At 45.8% G+C, this 18,577-nt stretch overlaps 1 protein-coding gene across 1 annotated transcript in view; it reads left to right on the top strand.

Annotated features, from left to right (window-relative positions):
• The window catches only part of LOC307245759 (uncharacterized protein), a gene marked incomplete at its 5' end in the record, with an annotated part of 98,621 nt that overhangs the window by 46,078 nt on the left and 33,966 nt on the right, over window positions 1-18,577 (top strand). Inside the window, 12 exons of the mRNA XM_080021425.1 lie at window positions 252-350; window positions 1,512-1,709; window positions 1,806-1,904; window positions 1,998-2,096; window positions 3,350-3,448; window positions 3,733-3,828; window positions 4,466-4,538; window positions 5,151-5,210; window positions 10,306-10,429; window positions 13,184-13,286; window positions 14,995-15,101; window positions 17,078-17,302. Coding sequence (XP_079877551.1) covers window positions 252-350; window positions 1,512-1,709; window positions 1,806-1,904; window positions 1,998-2,096; window positions 3,350-3,448; window positions 3,733-3,828; window positions 4,466-4,538; window positions 5,151-5,210; window positions 10,306-10,429; window positions 13,184-13,286; window positions 14,995-15,101; window positions 17,078-17,302 — 1,382 coding nt within the window. The remainder of the gene's footprint in view (window positions 1-251; window positions 351-1,511; window positions 1,710-1,805; window positions 1,905-1,997; window positions 2,097-3,349; window positions 3,449-3,732; window positions 3,829-4,465; window positions 4,539-5,150; window positions 5,211-10,305; window positions 10,430-13,183; window positions 13,287-14,994; window positions 15,102-17,077; window positions 17,303-18,577) is intronic.

Raw genomic sequence — 18,577 nt, 5'->3', positions numbered from 1 at the left:
CCCGCTACTACCACACACACATGCACAGTGTCCACCACGTTCCCGATTAGATTGTTTTGAAGCTATACTCGCGGCTAGAGCTTCCACAGCCGTTTGAGCACTGAAGCGAATGTGTCACCAACTAACGAGACCCCTCCATGTGCCTGTGTGTGTGTGTGTGTGTGTGTGTGTGTGTGTGTGTGTGTGTGTGCGTGTGTGTGCGTGCGTGCGTGCGTGCGTGCGTGCGTGCGTGCGTGCGCGTGCTCTCACAGAGTGGACTAACGCCACTGCATGTGGCAGCGCACTACGACAACCAGAAGGTGGCGCTGCTCTTACTAAACCAGGGATCCTCGCCGCACGCCGCGGCAAAGGTAAGGTATTCCCGCGGAGGGGTTGAAATCAGACCACGCCCTAACCTAAAGTACCTCCGCTGAAGTAATGGCAGAGGTACTACCGTGGGAGGTTAGATGGAGGCGAGGGGCTCTTTTGTCTTTTTGCTTTTTCTCCTCTTGAGTGATAGCAGGCTGACCTAGTTACAGGCTTTGTTCTCTATGACAAGCTATCGAACACACACACACACACACACATACACACACACACACCCACACACAGACTATTACAGAGAGTGTGCAGGGATTTAGTGATGCGCTGTGATTGGCCACGGTCAATGCCTCTTCCATGATGCCATATCTGGCAGCGAGCCCCTCTCACTCCCAAAGCAGCGTTTCACACAGAGAGGTGCCACGGAAGAATTTTGTATTAAAAGCTGAAACTTTTGGGAGGTTAAAATAGTCCCACAGCAAGATTATATCTTTTTGTTTATTTTATGTATTTGTTTCCAAATTCCATTCCAACCATTATAGAACCACCATTAGCAGAAGTAAAAAAAAAAAAATCTATATATATATATATACATATATACATATATATATACATATATATATACATATATACATATATATATACATATATATTACACTATATATATACTATATAAATATATATATATATATATAATATTCAGTTTAGATCACCCAGCGACTACGTATATACGGTATTTGTCATTCTGAAATATCCGTCAGAAGAGTGGGGGGTTTTTAGGAACTAAGAACTACGGCCCCAAGCTGTGGAATTCCTCTCTCGGAAAACCCTGTAAGCTATTGGTACACTCGTCTTTTGTGAAGAATCTAAAACAATGTATTGGTTTAATGTTGCACTGGAACCAGGCAGTGTTTGGATTTCAGTGATTGCATTAATCCAGGCTCCTCACTCTGTTGGGGAACACTTTCATGTTTTTTGTCTCTTGTTGGGATTTCTCGTATTTTTTTTTTTATATGCCTAAACTGCTGTTGTCTGTAAAGCAATTTGTATATTTATTTATTTATTTAATTGTATTGTTGCCGTTATTTATTGAATTGTATATCAATTTCAGTTAAATATTTTTTATTAATAAATAATAATAATTGGAATTGGAATGTTGATAATATTTAATTGTAATAATAATAATCATCATCGTATTCTACCACCCTCAGAATGGCTACACCCCCCTCCACATAGCGGCCAAGAAGAACCAGATGGAGATCGCCACCACGCTGCTGGAGTACGGCGCCACCACCAATGCGGTGACGCGGCAGGGAATCACCCCCTTGCACCTGGCGGCGCAGGAGGGCAACATGGACGTTGTCACGCTGCTGCTCGCCAGGGACGCCACCATCAACATGGGCAACAAGGTACAGGGCGGACATGGGGGTCATACATTCAGGGCTTCCTCTTTGTTCTTTTCCTCTATTTTTGATAACTGGATGTGTCTCCGTCTCTGTCCGTAGTCGGGTCTGACTCCCCTCCACCTGGCGGCCCAGGAGGATAAAGTCAATGTGGCCGAGATCCTGGTGAACCAGGGGGCCACTGTGGACCCTGAGACCAAAGTAAACAACACACCCTCTGCAAGCACAATGTTGTAGAGCAGCGATGGACTCTCGTGACTTGAATTTATATGCGATTGCTTTTCCCTCCAATAGATGGGATACACGCCACTCCATGTTGCATGTCACTATGGAAACGTAAAAATGGTCAACTTCCTGCTGAAAAACCAGGCTAAAGTCAACATCAAGACCAAGGTACTGGCTGTCTGTGTGTGTGTGTGTGTGTGTGTGTGTGTGTGTGTGTGTGTGTGTGTGTGTGTGTGTGTGTGTGTGTGTGTGTGTGTGTGTGTGTGTGTGTGTGTGTCAGTACGTGTGGGTATCTATTAGAGGTGTCAACAATTCCCGTGTTTTTGTGGATAATGTTGTCCGACATGGTCGCCATATTGGGACAGTCAAGATCCGCTCGTAAACAAATGCAGTGTGCGTTGGGAGGTGTCGACTGTGGCCTGCACCAGGCTCCCAACCCACTTTCATGAAGTTTGGTTTGGGGTTGGGTGAGAAGCGATCCGCTGCGCCGCATCCCTCCATGCACACTGCACCCGCCCACCTGGCACTAGGGCTGCAGGAACGAAATTCGAATAGAATCCGAATAGTACAAAAAAATAAAAATAAATTCATCCAGCTTGTTGCACAGTGAATTCACATTAGAGAGAAATTCCCGGTAACGTTGTGCCAAGTCTGCGGTGGAGATGTGCGAGCCCATCGCGCGTTTCCCTCTCCTCCGGCGTTTCACTGTGTGTACAAGGGAGAGTGCAGTGCGCCTTTGACCAGAATGTCCAGTTATTCCACACATGTGGCGATGAAGGTGGGAAATAAACCACCTCCGACGGAATGTGCTCTAGTGCCGAGGTTCCCAACCACCGGCTTGCGGACCGTGCAGGGCCGCGAGCTCTAGAGTTTTTACTTGCTTTGTATGGAGAAAAAATCACTCTGATCGGTCATTTCCCTTTTACTACCAGCGTTCCTTACTACCAGCGTTCCTCTCTGGCAAAAATAGCATCCATTTTTCTTCACTTATTTTAGTGAGTAACTTAAAAGTAATGTAATAAGTAACTTATTGTTTGGTACTCTAAAGTCTCATTTCGCGAAAACTCTTAACTGTCTAGGTGTGTTTTTAAAATATTCTCATATTTTTGTTATTTTTCACTTTTCATTTTCAAATAAAAGGTACTTATTGAGAAACAAGTGTTTTTCTTTACAAATCAAGACTCGATAGACGAACAATGGCATAGCTGTCAGTGTTCAAATCGAATTGAATTGAATCGTGACCTTAAAATCAAAAGTCAAATCGAATCGTGGATTTGGAGAATCGTGACACCCCTAGTATCTATGCATACTCTATCTGTCTATCTGTCCGGCTGTCTGTCTGTCTGTCTGTCGGTCTTATAGATCTCTAGCTCTCTTTCTCTTTTCCTCACCCTTCCTCTCCTTTCTCTCCCCCTCTGCAGAACGGCTACACCCCTCTCCACCAGGCCGCCCAGCAGGGACACACACACATCATCAACCTGCTCCTACAGCACGGAGCGTCGCCCAACGAACTCACCGCCGTAAGTGCAGCAACACACACACACACACAAAAAGGTCATTGACCCGCCTTAACAAAAAGGAGAACGACCTTGGTGTTGTCGATGTAGCTAGATGGACACGAGCCTGTGATCAACATTTTTTGCCATTTTTAATCTGGGCCGGTGACATTTGGCCTCTTCCCACCTCCTCCCTACACCTGTGCTGTCACCACAATACACAGCTCCACAACATAACCTCTACTTTAATCTGGCATCGGATCGATCAGTCATGCCGTCGTGTCGTGCCGTTTCTTTCCCCCGGACAGAACGGCAACAGTGCCCTGTCCATCGCGAGGAGGCTTGGCTACATCTCGGTGGTGGACACGCTCAAGGTGGTCACCGAGGAGACGCTCACCTCTCTGGTACGTAGGTGTGTGTGTGTGTGTGTGTGTGTGTGTGTGTGTGTGTGTGTGTGTGTGTGTGTGTGTGTGTGTGTGTGTGTGTGTGTGTGTGTGTGTGTGTGTGTGTGTGTGTGTGTGTGTGTGTGCGTGTCTACGCACACTTTTTCTGTAAGATATGATTCTTTTCAGGTAGATATTTTCACTATGCGGAAAATTGTTGTCCGGAAAACGTCGTGTAGCTTGCAGAGTTAGTTCCGTCAGACAACTTGACAGCGCCACGTGTTTCTACGGTCTTATTTGGACGGCCTATTTACGCAACCAATCCCTCAGGCTCTACTGTACTGTACCTGCTTTTCTCCCTCCACCTTCCCTGCATCCACTGGCTCTACACTTCTACCCAATGAGGGAATTCAAGCTCACTACTACTACTTTATTTCCAGCTCACAAAGTATGCCTACGTTCGTTGTACGCCTTGCCGGGAGTGATGAGCAGTAGAGCCCGGACGCCAAACTCGAATGATGCAAATAAATAAAGATCATTTTAAAGTAAATCTATGCGTTGTCTATCAGAAATGGTGTTAAAAATAAGGTGATGAGCTCCAAAATGATCACAAATGTCACGTCACAAGTTCCACTTCCAACTATCTCCTTTTTGACAGACGGTGACAGAGAAGCACAAGATGAACGTTCCGGAGACCATGAACGAAGTGCTGGACATGTCTGACGACGAAGGTAACGATTTTATTAATGGCCCGTATAAATAGATTTTTTTGAAAGTCAAATTTATCGACGTCAATCCGTCAGATGCGCAAACTCTAGCCTCAGTTTTACCATTAACACAAAATCACAGCGTGAAACCGGGGCCTGGAAAAACACCGCAATGATTCAAAAAAAAAAGTGGAATCGTCCCAGTGCCGTTGGACAGTTTACCAGCAAAAGTAGAACACACCAAATTACCTTTTCATTGGTTTTTCATCTTACCTTATCATTTCAGTTATGTTCACAAATCTGATGGGAGGCTTTCATTCCAAATCCATCACCCATTTTAATGAGTGGAAAAATGGAAACTAGCTCTTGTGCTGCAAGATCAAAATTAGCGAGGCTGTACTTATTCATCGAATTCATCAGTTCCAGCCAAAACGGCAGCTGTGTCTTCATCACAACGAGCTCAAATTAAAAGTACATTTTGTTTCTAAATTGGAAATAGTTATATACTAGTTTACATTTTGGAGGGAAGCCCTCCGACTGTTTTTTTTTTTTATTACATGGTTTGTTTTGTAACATCTTTATTTCATTGTGTTCTGTTGTTTTCTAACCTTTTTTTGTTCCATCCCATTCACACAGTCCGTAACGCAAATGTCCCTGAAGTTCTCGGTGAGGACTATTTTTCTGATGTGGAAGAAGGTATTTTTTGTTTTATTTTTTTATCATCTGTGTTTTTTCTGTTTGTTTAATCATAATTACTTTTCAAATCCTCCAGACAACTCCCCTTCCTGCCTTTACCTTTTTATTTCTGCCTTCTCGATTTGCATGCTGATAAGAGGTGGAAATGCTCTAGTGCACCTCAGTAAAAAAGAAGTACTGTACTGTAGTTGGTGAAAATGAAGTCTGTCCCTTTATGAATCGCATCAGAATGTAAAGTCGGTGCTTTAACTCAAGTTTTTTCGTGGAAATTTTTCAAATTCCACCTTAAGATAAGTTATAGAAACTAGCTAGTGTGTTGCCAGATCAAAATTGCAAGGCTGCTCTAATTCATCAGTTCCAGCCGAAACAGCAGCTCTGAATTGAATTCTCCCAAGAGTCATTTAATGCTGGCAAATTGGTTTATCTTTGCGGAATGCAAAGTGGAAGGTGTTTTCCCTGGACTTTAATTCAGGTCTCATTATTTATTTTATTATTATTCATTTGTACGCCGCCCGCCCATTTTTTTGCCCCAGTGACTGCTGACCCCCGAGCCATTTGTGAGTCTTACATCAGTATTCTGTTAGTCGGCCACAGTAAGAAGCACAGACACGTACACATGTTTGGAATGCTTTTAGGAGTTAACAGGACAGTAGTGTCCAGTGGGATTATTTCATTGTTGGGAAACGCTGCTTTAAATGATATGCACACCTTATACGAACTTAGAAGAAGTATGTACCAGTCAATGTGGCTCCGGCTGCTCACGAGTGACACGATTGATTCAACAACCTACGCGGAACGCAGCGCATTTCATTCCCTGGAGTTGCTAATTTTCCACTTTCTCAGACGTGGTCATGCTGCGTTTGTTGTAAACGGCCGCAGTATTTTCACGCTCTGAAATGTGTGAAATATGTCTCATTGTTCTCAGGGCTCTCGCCGTTGCCGTGGCAGCGGCCTGTACGTGCCTCGGTAGAGTGCGGAACAGATTTCACTCTGTGGAGTAGTGCACACTCACTCACACACATGCACGCATGCACACTCACTCACACACACACACACACACATTAGGTCCTTTCTCTTTTGTGGCTGTTCGCTGACGCTGCTTTTGTTGTTTCATACATGTCAGGCAAAAGCAAACACGGCGTCAGCTGCTGGGTGTGTGTGTGTGTGTGTGTGTGTGTGTGTGTGTGTTTGCGCCTGTGTGTGTGCGTGTGTCTGCACTTGTGCGTGTTTACTTTGTGCGCATCTTTTCTCATGGTCCCCAGGGTGGCTTAAAAGCATTCATCATTTTGGCTGAACTTGATCTTTTCAAAGTGTACCCCGACCGTTAACGAGAGAGGGAGAGGGGACGGAGAGACGGGTGGAAGGGAGAAAGAGATCAGGGAGACATCAGCGAGGGCAGCTTTTCAAGCGGTGTACTCAACTCACAGCCTCCAGTGTTTGCTGAACTCTCCCCCGATGTCCCCCAATTGTCCAAGTCAGAATCTCGCTGATTACACGGGAGAAGTTTGTTCTTTGGACAAACGCAACACTAATGGCAGAAGAGAGTTCGGGTTGGAAAAGGAGTGAGAGGAAAAAAAGAGAAGAGAGTTGGAGGAATATTCAATTCAAAGCCACCATCAAAAGCCTGAAAAAAGCGCAATTTGAAATTTCAAGAGGACAAACAAATCAAAGAGCGGGTTCATAACAGTGGCCGTGTTTGTGTTTTTTAAACAGATATGGAATTCGGAAATGTCGTCATCAGCTATTCCTGTAAGTCGTAAAAAAAGAGCGGAGCGATTCGACTAACTCCAATAACCAGTATGAAGTAGAGCGCAACTTAACTTAATGGAACTAAACAGTCGTCGTTGGCAATAGCTGCTTGCGTTTTTATGTGGATCAAGTATAATGCTGCAAGACACAGACACACCAACTTGCAGTGACTTAATACCCTCAACACTTTCATAGCTCAAATTCTCAACACTCTACAAACTTTCTTGGACTGCTTTCACATATGAACTCTGGACAATGTCCGGATAATTTCAGGGTTGCAGTGCATGTGTGAAAGCAGCTTTTGTCCGTCTAAACCCCCTGCCCAGCGATTTCGCAAATCGCTGGCATTCTTGACCTATAATGTCATTTTATTTTTCTTTCATCACTTATTTTCCCCCGTTAGAGGTCACTTAATCCCAGCCATTTTGCCTCATGCGCGTCTGACATTTCACCCTTTCACCCCTTTGCCCTCCATGTCTTCTGCACCTGCTAGTCTAACTATAGCTCTTGCTCAGCTAACAGAGCTTTGGAATTACTGTAAACAAGACAACCCCCCCCCCCCCCCCCCCGTTGATTTTAAAATCTGATCTGAAAATCTGATTTGAAAAAAAAATCTCATCTTAAACTCTGATCTTAAACTCTGATCTGAAAATCAGATTTTAAACTCTGATCTTAAACTCTGATCCGAAAATCTCATCTTAAACTCTCATCTCGAAATCATCATCGCCACCGTCAACAACAACAGGTTGGTGTTAGCTCGTTGATGCTGCCGGTAATTGGCGAGATACTATGAGTCTCTTGAGTTATGGGTCGTTCTGGATGCTCTGTCTTGATCACAGCAGAGGGGATTTCCAGCGATTTTCAATTGCACTGAGGGGCGGACGACTATTTTCATCATTTCTTCATTGCGATTGTGATCCCTGGCTGCTCGCCCGAGTGTAGCTGTTGGTCCGTCCATTTCCGAGACTGCGAGTTATATCCGATGGTATCGAACACACTCTCAGGCCTCACGCCCACCTTACTATTCCTGTCCCACATTTAGCTCTAGGTGTCCCTTTCAACAGCAGCGCGCACGCACGCATGCACGCATGCACGCGCACACACACACACACACACACACACACACACACACACACACACACGGATAATCTTAGATAGGGAAGGATAGGCTGGAGAAAGCTGATCTGTTTGTGTGAGCACTGGGCTGTGTAAGAAAGAGCGACAGTGTATGTATGTAGAGAGAGAGAGAGAGAGCGAGAGAGAGCGAGGGAGAGAGGCAGACTGTGAATGCAAGCGAGGGTAAGGGGGACAGTCTATATGTGGGTGAGAGAGAGGGGGAGAGAGATTGAGCGCGCTTGGGAAAAACACGAGTGGAAAGTGGAGGAGAGAAGGAAAGGGGTGGGGGGAGAGTTAGACACTGGAATCATACGCAGGGGGGGAGCGAGAGCGGGAGGGAGGGAGGGCGAGAGAGAGCGAGCGAGAGAGAGAGAGAGAGAGAGAGAGACATAAGCCGAGGAAAGTTTAGTGACCGAGTCGGAGCGGCGGGATCAGGCCATCGGAGCAGACTGGATGAAGTGTTTCAAACGAGAAGGTGGGTCGGGGTCGGGAGTGGGTTCGGACCCGGTCCCGGGTTTGGAGCCAGCGGGTGGGGGTGTGGGGAGGAGGGTGGGGGAGGGGGTGTCCCGAGAGGAGCTTTGGGCCTGAATGGAAACTAGCGCCTTGGAATGTCGCCAAATGGGTCTGGAAAAGTCTTTGTAGGGGGGGGGGCTAGCAGCAGGGGATGATGAGGGGACGGGTGGTGGTGGAGATGGAGGGTTTTGGAGCTTTGTGGTTGCTGGAATGCGTCTTTCTTTCTCTCCCTCGCCCGTGTGCACTTGCTTCCCTCTGCCCTTTAACCCCCCCCCCCCCCCCCCACCGCTCTCTTCTCTCGACCCTGCGTTGAGCAGGATCTACCTTTGAGGGGAATGGCGTGCAGCTGACGCTTCCACTAGTTTGGCTTGTTTTCTGGCAGATGAAGATGCGATAGTGCTGCTGTTTTGTTTGTTTTTTTGTTTAAGGAAAGGAACATTTACCCGATCCTTTAAGCCCTGAGTGAGTTTGCAGAACTTTTGACCTATTACCGTTCACTATCAATGACACACAATTATTAAAATAAGCAGCCTCTTTCCTTAAAGGCCCCGCTGACGGTCACAGTCTTGGGGCTGAAAAGAACGATAGTTCCTAAGCTTTCGAAACAATTCTGCAACAGTTGGAGAAAGTCCAAAGTCACATTTAAGTGTTACTGCTTGAGCTTGAAATCTCTTGATATTTGTCTGATTGAGTTTGATCTGACAGCAGGAATATTTCTGTCCCATTTACAAAGTGTTACTGTTGCTATTGTGATACAGCGCTTATTCTGTCAACTATGAGACTGAGTGAATGCTCTCTGTAGGGTGTGTGTGTGTGTGTGTGTGTGTGTGTGCGTGTGAGCAAAGTAGAACTAGAAAAGGGGTCCATGGTCCATTGATCTGTGTATAATGCCGGGTCTCTGGCAGAGTGAGAGAGGGAGGGAGGGGAGAGTGAAACCGACGGGGTTTATCAAGCATTTGGAAGAGGAGAAGAAGGGACCTGTTTTTTGACCCCTTAAGAGACCCGGTCGGGCGGGAACACATGGAGCCGAGGGAAGCGGGTTTTACGTTTAAACTACATCCCCAGAGCTGCGACCGCACAGGTGAGAGATTTCCAAGCAGGTGACAAGAGAAAAGTGAGAAGGAAGAAACTGAAAGAGAAAGGAGAGGACCCTCTTACGGTTAGGCTTTGCTCTTCGGGTTAGGTTTAGGGTTTGATCTTAGGGTTAGGTTTAGGGTTTGCCCTTAGGGTTAGGTTTAGGGTTTGCCCTTAGGGTTAGCGTTTGCTCTTAGGGTAACTTCCTGTCCCTGAGCATCTTGATGGAGTGTCGTCTTGATCATGTTGCTCTGCCAATCCAGCCAGGTTAGGGTTAGGGTTTGCTCTTAGGGTTAGGTTTAGGGTTTGCTCTAAGGGTTAGGGTTAGCTCTTAGGGTTACGTCCTGTCCCTGAGCGTCTTGATGGAGCGTCGTCTTGATCATGTTGCTCTGCCAATCCTGCCAGGTTAGGGTTGGGGTTTGCTGTTAAGGTCAGGTTTAGGGTTTGCTGTTAGGGCTTGGGTTAGGATTTGCTCTTAAGGTAACTTCCTGTCCCTAAGCATCTTGATGTAGCGTTGTCTTGACCGTGTTGCTCTGCCAATCCCGCCAGGTTAGTATTAGGGTTTGTTCTTGGGGTAACGCCCTGTCCCTGAGCGTCTTGATGAAGTGTTGTCCTAACCATGTTGCTCTGCCAATCCCGCCAGGTGATGACGCCATGACGGGGGACACAGACAAGTACTTGGCCCCCCAGGACCTACGGGAGCTGGGGGACGACTCGCTCCCCCAGGAGGGCTACATGGGCTTCAGCATCGGGGCACGCTCGCAGAGGTACCACACACACACACACACACACACACACACACATATAACACTTTTATCTCATCGAACAACTTTAGAAACACTCTCAGGTTCCCTTAGAATCTGCTACGTAGAATCACCTTCCCAGGATGTAAAACAGAAGGACAAGTGAGCGTCTGTTGACAATGTGATGCAGTGATGAAACGGGTGTATACGGGACGATATTGGTCTGCAGTAGCACAGCTAACATCACAAAAGTTCAATTTTTAGTCAATCACTCTCTAAATCCAAGCAAAGCTCCAGGTTTTCTCCTTGGTTTATTGATGTCCAGGGCCAGGTTCAAGTAGCCTGTGTTGTTATTAATGTGTTAAATTCCGTTTAGGATGAGAGGGACAGTAATTTGGGCAAAAGTCCCCTCCTGCTTGTCGCCATCTAGCTGTTATCGGGCGTCTTTCAGAATAGCCTGTGGTTCTAGACCCCCCTATGCCCCCACAGAAACACTGTAGACCACAGATCTTTGTCCCGTTTCAGATGGATCCTTTTTGGGGACCGCGAGCGGAATGTTTGATTTTCGTCTTCTGGCGGATGGGCAAAAACATTGACGCGCACGCACGTCTACTAAAGCGCTAATGGAGGGGGGAGAGAGAGAGAGAGAGAGAGAGAGAGAGAGAGAGAGAGAGAGAGAGGGTATTATTGAATGTCTGCGCAGTGACACGTATGGACGCAGAGCCACAGGAAATGAGAACCGTGTTCGATTCCATCACCACCGGGAGCGATGTATTCGATAAAATGTCTGAGTGGGCGGTTTAGGGAGCATTCCTCTATATATCTATGTGTGTCTTCGTTTGTGAGACAAGTGCGTTTTTACTCCAAAGTTTCTGTCAATTTGATGTCAGGTTCCGCGCCGGACTCAATCCTGGCCAATACTGTAGAGCGTCAGTTTGGGGAAACCGACGCGGTTCTACCCAAAGGCATTGGCCCGTCACCGCTCTCTCTCTACCTCTCTCTATCCGTCCTCCTGTATTCTCATGTCCGCTTTTTCTCCCTCTCTCTCGTGTCTCGTGTCCATTCTCACTGTACCGTTAGTCCCAAAGTCAGGTAAGGCTGCAGGCATGAAGGGAATTCCCCCGCCCCCACCCCCTCCTGCTCCTCCTCCTGCTCCTCCTCTTGCGGACCCCCGGATTCACCGTCACAGCCATTGACTTGACATGTGATTGGGCGTAACGCATCACTCATTTTGTCTACAACCGCTCATTGATTTTTGGTCATGGTTCGTCAGACTACTAAAAAAACCCGCTGATGTTTGAGTTGGGAACGAGTCGTGGGCGAGCTTTATGTGTTTTTTGTTTTATGTGTTGTTTCTTTTACGCTTGTTTGAGACTTTGTGTTCGTGCGCTGTGGTTTCCCGTGTGTGCCTTGATGTCAGACTGTCCTTTTTTGAGTTGGTTCTTTCAGTTTTTGAAGATGGTCCTGGAGGCTCCGTGCTTGTGGAGCGTTTACCTGCCGTGTTTTGCTTCCGTGATTTGGCCTGTGGAGAGTCATCTTTGCATCTTTTTTGTTCTGTACGGACTGTTTATTCATAAAGCTTCCAGAGACCTGCGTTTACGCACGGTTGTCCCCGTCATTGTAGAGTTGACGACAAATAACGCCAAATAATCTACTTGGATCAAAGGGGCAATAGTAGAGAAAAAAATAAAAATTCTAACAATAACTGATCAAGTTTATCATTAAATATTAAAAAAGAGATTTATAAATGTCATTTAAGTTTAACAGTATCTCTTTTAAGTATTTCGATAAGTATTTCGAAGTACAGAAAGTATTTTGATAAGTCTATTGGCTATGGCCCATTATAAGGTACATTATGTAATTGTTGACTTTGTATGTGTGTATAGAGATTCTGTGTGTATAAATGGTTTGGGATTTGATAGTTTTCTGGACTGATATATTTTGACATTCCAAGCAACAACCGAAATATATAAGCACACTTTTTGAGACATATCACTTATAGTATAATTTCTACAAGATGAAACTTGGGCTCGTAGTGTATTATTTTAGCCTAGTGTGGTTTGGTAGTTTATCGTACTACTGAGAATTTAGCCTTGATAGGGACCACCAGTTAATTTGAGTTGGTTTTAGTTGATTTCCATCAATGGTTTCATTGTGATTGTGGTGTAGTCATCACAGGCACATGTCCATCACATATCATTGCTCAACAATGTTCTTTATTTGCCTCATAAATGAACTCTTTCAATGCCTGAGCAGCTAAAAGATGAATATTGGGGGCAGGGGGGCTGCACCCTGCCATTTTGACCTAGGGTACAGTATCCACAAGTACAGTTGGGAACTAAAGGCGTTGGCTTCACATTTCCAGTGCGTAACCTCCCAACAGGAATTTTTGGGAATAACTTATACAGTTACTATGTATTATTATAAGATCGGAGTTCTACAATTGCTACCCCGCATCTTGTGCAATGTATGTTTAAGGTTTGTGACATTTCATGGATTACTGAGGAGAAGACCTAGTGTTACCGTCCTTAATGTAGTAAAACATTTTGAAAATTCACTATTCCGATTAACAAGGCCCAACCTTTTCCGGACTCAAAAAGCTCTCGCCAGGTCACTGGAAGCTGCATGAATTTAATGTTTATTTGTTGTGTTTGTGTTTTTTTGTTTTTTTTTCTGTTCACCTCATGGCTCCTCCCCCTCCTACCCAACCCCACCCCCCCCCCACCCCATCCTACCTTGTGACGCCTGTGACCCCCACCCCATCCAACCACACCAAAGCCTGCGTTCCTTCAGTTCCGATAGGTCCAACACATTGAACCGGAGCTCGTTCACGCGGGACAGCATGATGATAGAGGAGATCCTGGCGCCCGGCAAGGAGATGGTAGGTGCACCCGCCGTGGTCCTATGTGTGGAGAAGTATGTGCATGGTAATTAAAGCCTGCCATGCAATTTCCTTTATATGTTATTAACATGTAGTTAACATTTAATGGGTTTAATGGGAATGTTGGTGACAGTGGGGTGGCGTATTAGGTATATTTCTATCTCTCTCTCCCTCTCTCTGTAGGTCAATCTCTCTCTCCCTCTCTGTCTGTGTCACTCTCACTCTCTGAGTAATTCCCGGTTCTTTAACTTTACGATCAGTGCCGCACTGTCTCCGACCCTGCCAAGCTGTTTTGGGGGCGTGCCAAAAGCTTTGGCAATCCACCAGAGTCTTACGTCTTGGCATGGGCGGCTAAACTTAAAACCACCAATCCTGTTTCCGTTTCACAGAGGGGAAATTAGATTAGCGACCAGAGCCTCTATCTCACTGGGATTCCCGTGATGGCCTGTAAGCATTGCCACCAAGATCTTACTCTGCAGTGTAATGAAATTATGTCAATGATGGGTGAAACGTACAATTTTTGGACATTTGGAAAATACCCCATTTGAGTTGTCGAGGTCGAGACCTGACCTTAAGCCCTCGAGGTCAAGGCCTTGTATCCGTCGCATGACACTTAGGGCTGAGTCAGAACTAGCTTTAGAACTTGGCCTCAACTATGTTACAGTCCACCTTAACAATACAGGACGGAAGATGCGCCAATGAATTGCTTAACTCTACTTGTCTTTTCTCCCCTGTGGTTCCAGGGGCTCTGTAAGGAAAGGTCTTTTACAATAGAGCCCCACAATAAGGTAGCTGTCTAGAATTCTACTATTTCATGCACTATTTCCCTCAGTGCATGTGTTCACGTATTCTTCATCCTTTTGTTATTTTACGGCAAGATTATGGCTAATATTGATTATTTTGTGTTCATTTTGTGAGCTTGTGGCACCATGCACTGCTCAACACAGTGCATATATGCATATGTATTACATCAGAAATCCCTGGTTCATAACAAGATTCCATCTTCTGAAAAAAAAAGGCGCTGGGAAATGACATTGTTACTTATAGAGCAACCTGGAATCTGCAGTCCCTTGTCTTCCAAACTGCCAATGCAAAATGCAATTTTGCAATTTATTTATGTATCTATTGGTTTGTTTATTTTTTTAACTGGTATTCTACAAATGTCATGATATCTAATTACAGTAGCTTTCGCAACTTGCCATGCTATGATGTCACATGAGAATAGTAAGCATAATAATGCTTACTACTCTTATGCCATTGTTATGCATAACACTGAATGGCATGAATCCTACGAATGCAAGTGGCTCCGGATTGAGAGAATATGAAAAGATCGCTAGACATTTTGATTTTGTAAAATGTCACGTCAGAGATCTTTTTTTTTTGTCCCGCAGAACACTGATTTGATCTTAAGTTATTTTTTTATTTTTCTCCTCGACCTCACCTAAAACTGGCTGCGTTCTCACGTCACGTTTATTTTGCCACAGCATGCCTCTGTGCAAGGCTATCTAAATGCTAATGTTTATTTGATGTCAGTTCACTGAAATCACAATCATTTATTATTTTGTCTCTCTTGGCACGCCGAATGACTCAAACACGCACGCACGCGCACACACACACACACATGCATGCATGCTGTGTGATGACCCCAAACAGTCCTCTCTCTCTCTCTCTCTCTCTCTCTCTCTCTCTCTCTCTCTCTCTCTCATAGCACCTAGCGGTGGCGAAGGACTTGGACAACGACTCTCTGCGTCGCTACAGCTGGACCGCGGATGCGCTGGACAATGTTAACCTGGTGTCCTCGCCGATACACTCTGGGTAAGGAAGGAGGGGTGGAGGGATTCAGGTTCGGAGGAAGGGCGACAGGTTTCATAGTGGCAGGGAAGATTTTTTTTTCAGAGGCAAAAGGTTCGGAGCCGCAGATGTCGGTAAAAAGGAGAAGATGGGAAGGCGGAATAAAAAAAAAAAGAGAACAGATGGAGAAAAGGGACCGAGAGATGGAATGGGGGGGAAAGGATTGAGGGTTGAGCTTATACCTCATTGTGTGTTGCTTTGTGACTTTTGTTAGCTTGTGTTCACCTCCGTCATTCCCAGACCCTAAACGTCATTGCCTCAAACAATAATGATCCCACGTCTCATTTTTGTAATTGCTTAGAATTTGGCTGATTACGAAACGAGTCTCATAACATTTTTCCAGTGCGTAAACGCATCCAACGACCTGAGCTGTAATCACATGGGAGACTGGACCTGCGCAGAGGAAAATGCCAACCTTGAATATGATTGTTGATGAATGTGGAATTCTGGGTAATGGTCCCCGTGTGAGGTTCCCGTAATGACAAAGGCCTCGTTTGTTGATCTGCGCCTCCTGCACTCCTTTGTCGCCCATCCCGCAGTTTTTCCTCTCCACTCCCGCAGTACGACAGCAGGTGATGACTGTGATTGGTTTGCCCACCCCCTTTTGTTTGCGGTCACTATTGCTTCATGTTTTTTTTTGTAATTGTAATTTTTCTTTTCCTCCTGTTTCCTGTGACATCACAACCACTCTACTCACTGTTCCGCTCGCTGTGTCATGGTGTTATTTCCCCTCGCCTGTAAAGCGTGCATCACACCGAACGCGGGAAACGACAAGAACAAACTGGGAAGTCCATTCATTCCACGTCACCTGAGGCTCTGGGGATGCGCTCGAGGTTTTCAACTCTGTTTCGCACTTTGAAAACACTGAAGGGAATTTCATACCGCCCTTTTTTGGGAAAGCAGTGAATTCTATATTTTGTGATGCGAAACGTAGACGTAGTTCATCCGGTGGCCACTAGGGGAGGATCCGACTTCGATGTGAAGCAGGGTTTAAGTGTACTACCCCTTACAGGCTTGACTCGAACATTTGTCGTGGACTTAATGGTTGGTCATAAAAGATCCATATTATTTGTAGACATTTAAAGGGAGAACAGGCTTGTATTCTGACTTCCTGTGCTGCGTTGAATACTTCCTAACCAAACCTGACCTATCGCTAAGGGACTGACATAAGACTCTCGCGTCACCCGGTTCAGCGAACGGCATGGTGTTTGTTTTCTGAGTTGTGAAATCTCTCCTCTCAAGATTGTCAGAATGATCTTTTAACCAGAAATCAAGTGTCGCGAGCGCATTTGGAGGCTTCTCGGTGCCACGTCCAGCTTCTTTGCGTTTTGTACCATTCCGTGGCGCATTTATTTCTGTTCCAGTCACAACAATATCTCTAAATAGATCTGAGGAGGAGAAAAAAAAACGGCTTGGCACGGCTTGTGGTGAAGACGTGCTTCAAAGTTTCTGCGCCTGTGAGCTCATCCCATAAAGTTTTTAAGAACTGTAAAGCGGACTTACCGTGGGACAGACTGGGAGCCAACATCAGAGACGCCAAATCACTTTCTTCTTCCTGCACCATCTTTTTTTGTGCCTCTTGTCGCTCACTGTTTTGGCTTGTGCGGCTTCTGTGCTGTGTGTGTGTGTGTGTGTGACTGTGTGTGTGTCTGTGTGTGTTATTTTGAGGATCACAGCATGGAAAGTGACTTCACAATATTTCAAACCCCCCCCCCCCACCAATCTTCCCACGTGTGCAGTGGTCCTTTCAACCAATATGTATCAATAACCATTTCCTGACAAGATAGAATACAGTACCTTCCCTCTGTTTGTATCAGGACTTCTCCCCCTCATTCTGTCTTTTCCCCCGACCCTCTCTGCGGTCTTCTCTTTGGAGCCTCCTCTATACTTTCCCTCTCTGTTATGTCTGTTTATCTCTCCGCCTTGTTCTGCTCTCCCAGGTTCCTGGTCAGCTTCATGGTGGACGCAAGGGGGGGCTCCATGCGAGGCAGCCGGCACAACGGCATGCGCATCATTATCCCGCCCAGGAAGTGCACGGCGCCCACCAGGATCACCTGCCGCCTGGTCAAAAGGCACAAGCTGGCCTCTCCTCCTCCCATGGTGGAAGGGGAGGGCCTGGCCAGCAGACTGGTCGAGGTCGGCCCGGCGGGGGCCCAGTTCCTGGGGTAAGGCCCTTTTTTTATTTTTTAAGTTTGGATACCATTCACTTTTCGAATGGTATATTTGTTTGTTTACTTGGGATTTCTCCTCCGGTGGCTAAAAGTGTCCTCCCCCTCTGCATCTTGCCATTGTCATTTTTCATGAGTTTTTCTGCGAGCGTGCGTTGATGTGGACAGGCAGGCATGTGTCTCAAAATGTGTTTTGCAAAGACGAAATTGGAGTGTCATTTGACTTCCGGGCAAGCACTGCTATGATATCAAGCAATTGCCCCCTAAAATCGAAAACCTCTAATATGTGAAATTAAGCAATTACATGGTGAAAATGTTGGATTTCAGGGAAAAGGTTACCGCAGTCCACTGAAATGGGGGTTGTCTCATTGAGTTATTACTATTGACTACATTAGTTTCACTTACAGTACCAATGCAGGGCAGTGTTATGTTGTTTAGATAGCTGTCTAGGCCTGTTTTTATTATAATAGCCATTTATTTAATTTGGTAAGTCAGTTTATTTGAGAGGGACAATGAATACTACCCTATACCAGAGTTGCGCAAAACAGGGAAATTTCATCTGTCGTCCCTAGTTAGTAGGGACTATGTGGCACGGTGGCATGGTGCATTGCACTGCTGCCTCACAGCAACTAAGTCTTGGGTGCGATTCCCGCCTGGGACACTGTTGGCACCACGTTCTGGAGGGTGATCTCCCGATTAGGGGCCGTTCTGTCAGTTTGCATGTTCTCCCCGTGCTCACATGGGGTCCACTAGGTATGCAATGCTACACGGTATGTTCTCAAACTGTTTGGTACGCCCCCTACAGTTCAATACGTATATATCACGGTAGAAGACTACTTGACGCGTTGGCGCAGCGTACGGGCATGGCACGCCTTCTATATAATCCACTGTTGGAGCGCCACTGCCCACGTCAGCCGTGCAGGGTCTGCGGCATTCAGAGGTCGCGGTTTTTATTGTCCAACCCCGCGCGATCGTCTGTGCCGTCTGTGTAACAAATGAAGACGAGCTTAAAGCTTGTCCAGTTGAATTCATTACAATGTTATCAATTTTTATTTAGTAGCTAGTGACTAATGATAGTTGATCAGTTGGGTATGATGCCTGCCATGGGGTTTAACCCAATGATTGTACTTTGCAAGATTTGTTCTGGGTTTTGGAAAATCCTTTGTATGCTCTCTGGGTATATAATGTTTCTTATTGCTGGTGTCCCAGCAACAACATTCAACCATATTTCCTCATAACTTTAGTAAAAATCACTTTAAAACATCTCCACAA

The sequence above is a fragment of the Zeus faber genome (genome assembly GCF_960531495.2).
Source record: "Zeus faber genome assembly, chromosome: 20".
NCBI lineage: Eukaryota > Metazoa > Chordata > Actinopteri > Zeiformes > Zeidae > Zeus > Zeus faber.
Note: the sequence above shows the minus strand (reverse complement) of the source record. Positions and strands in the feature narration are given on the sequence as shown.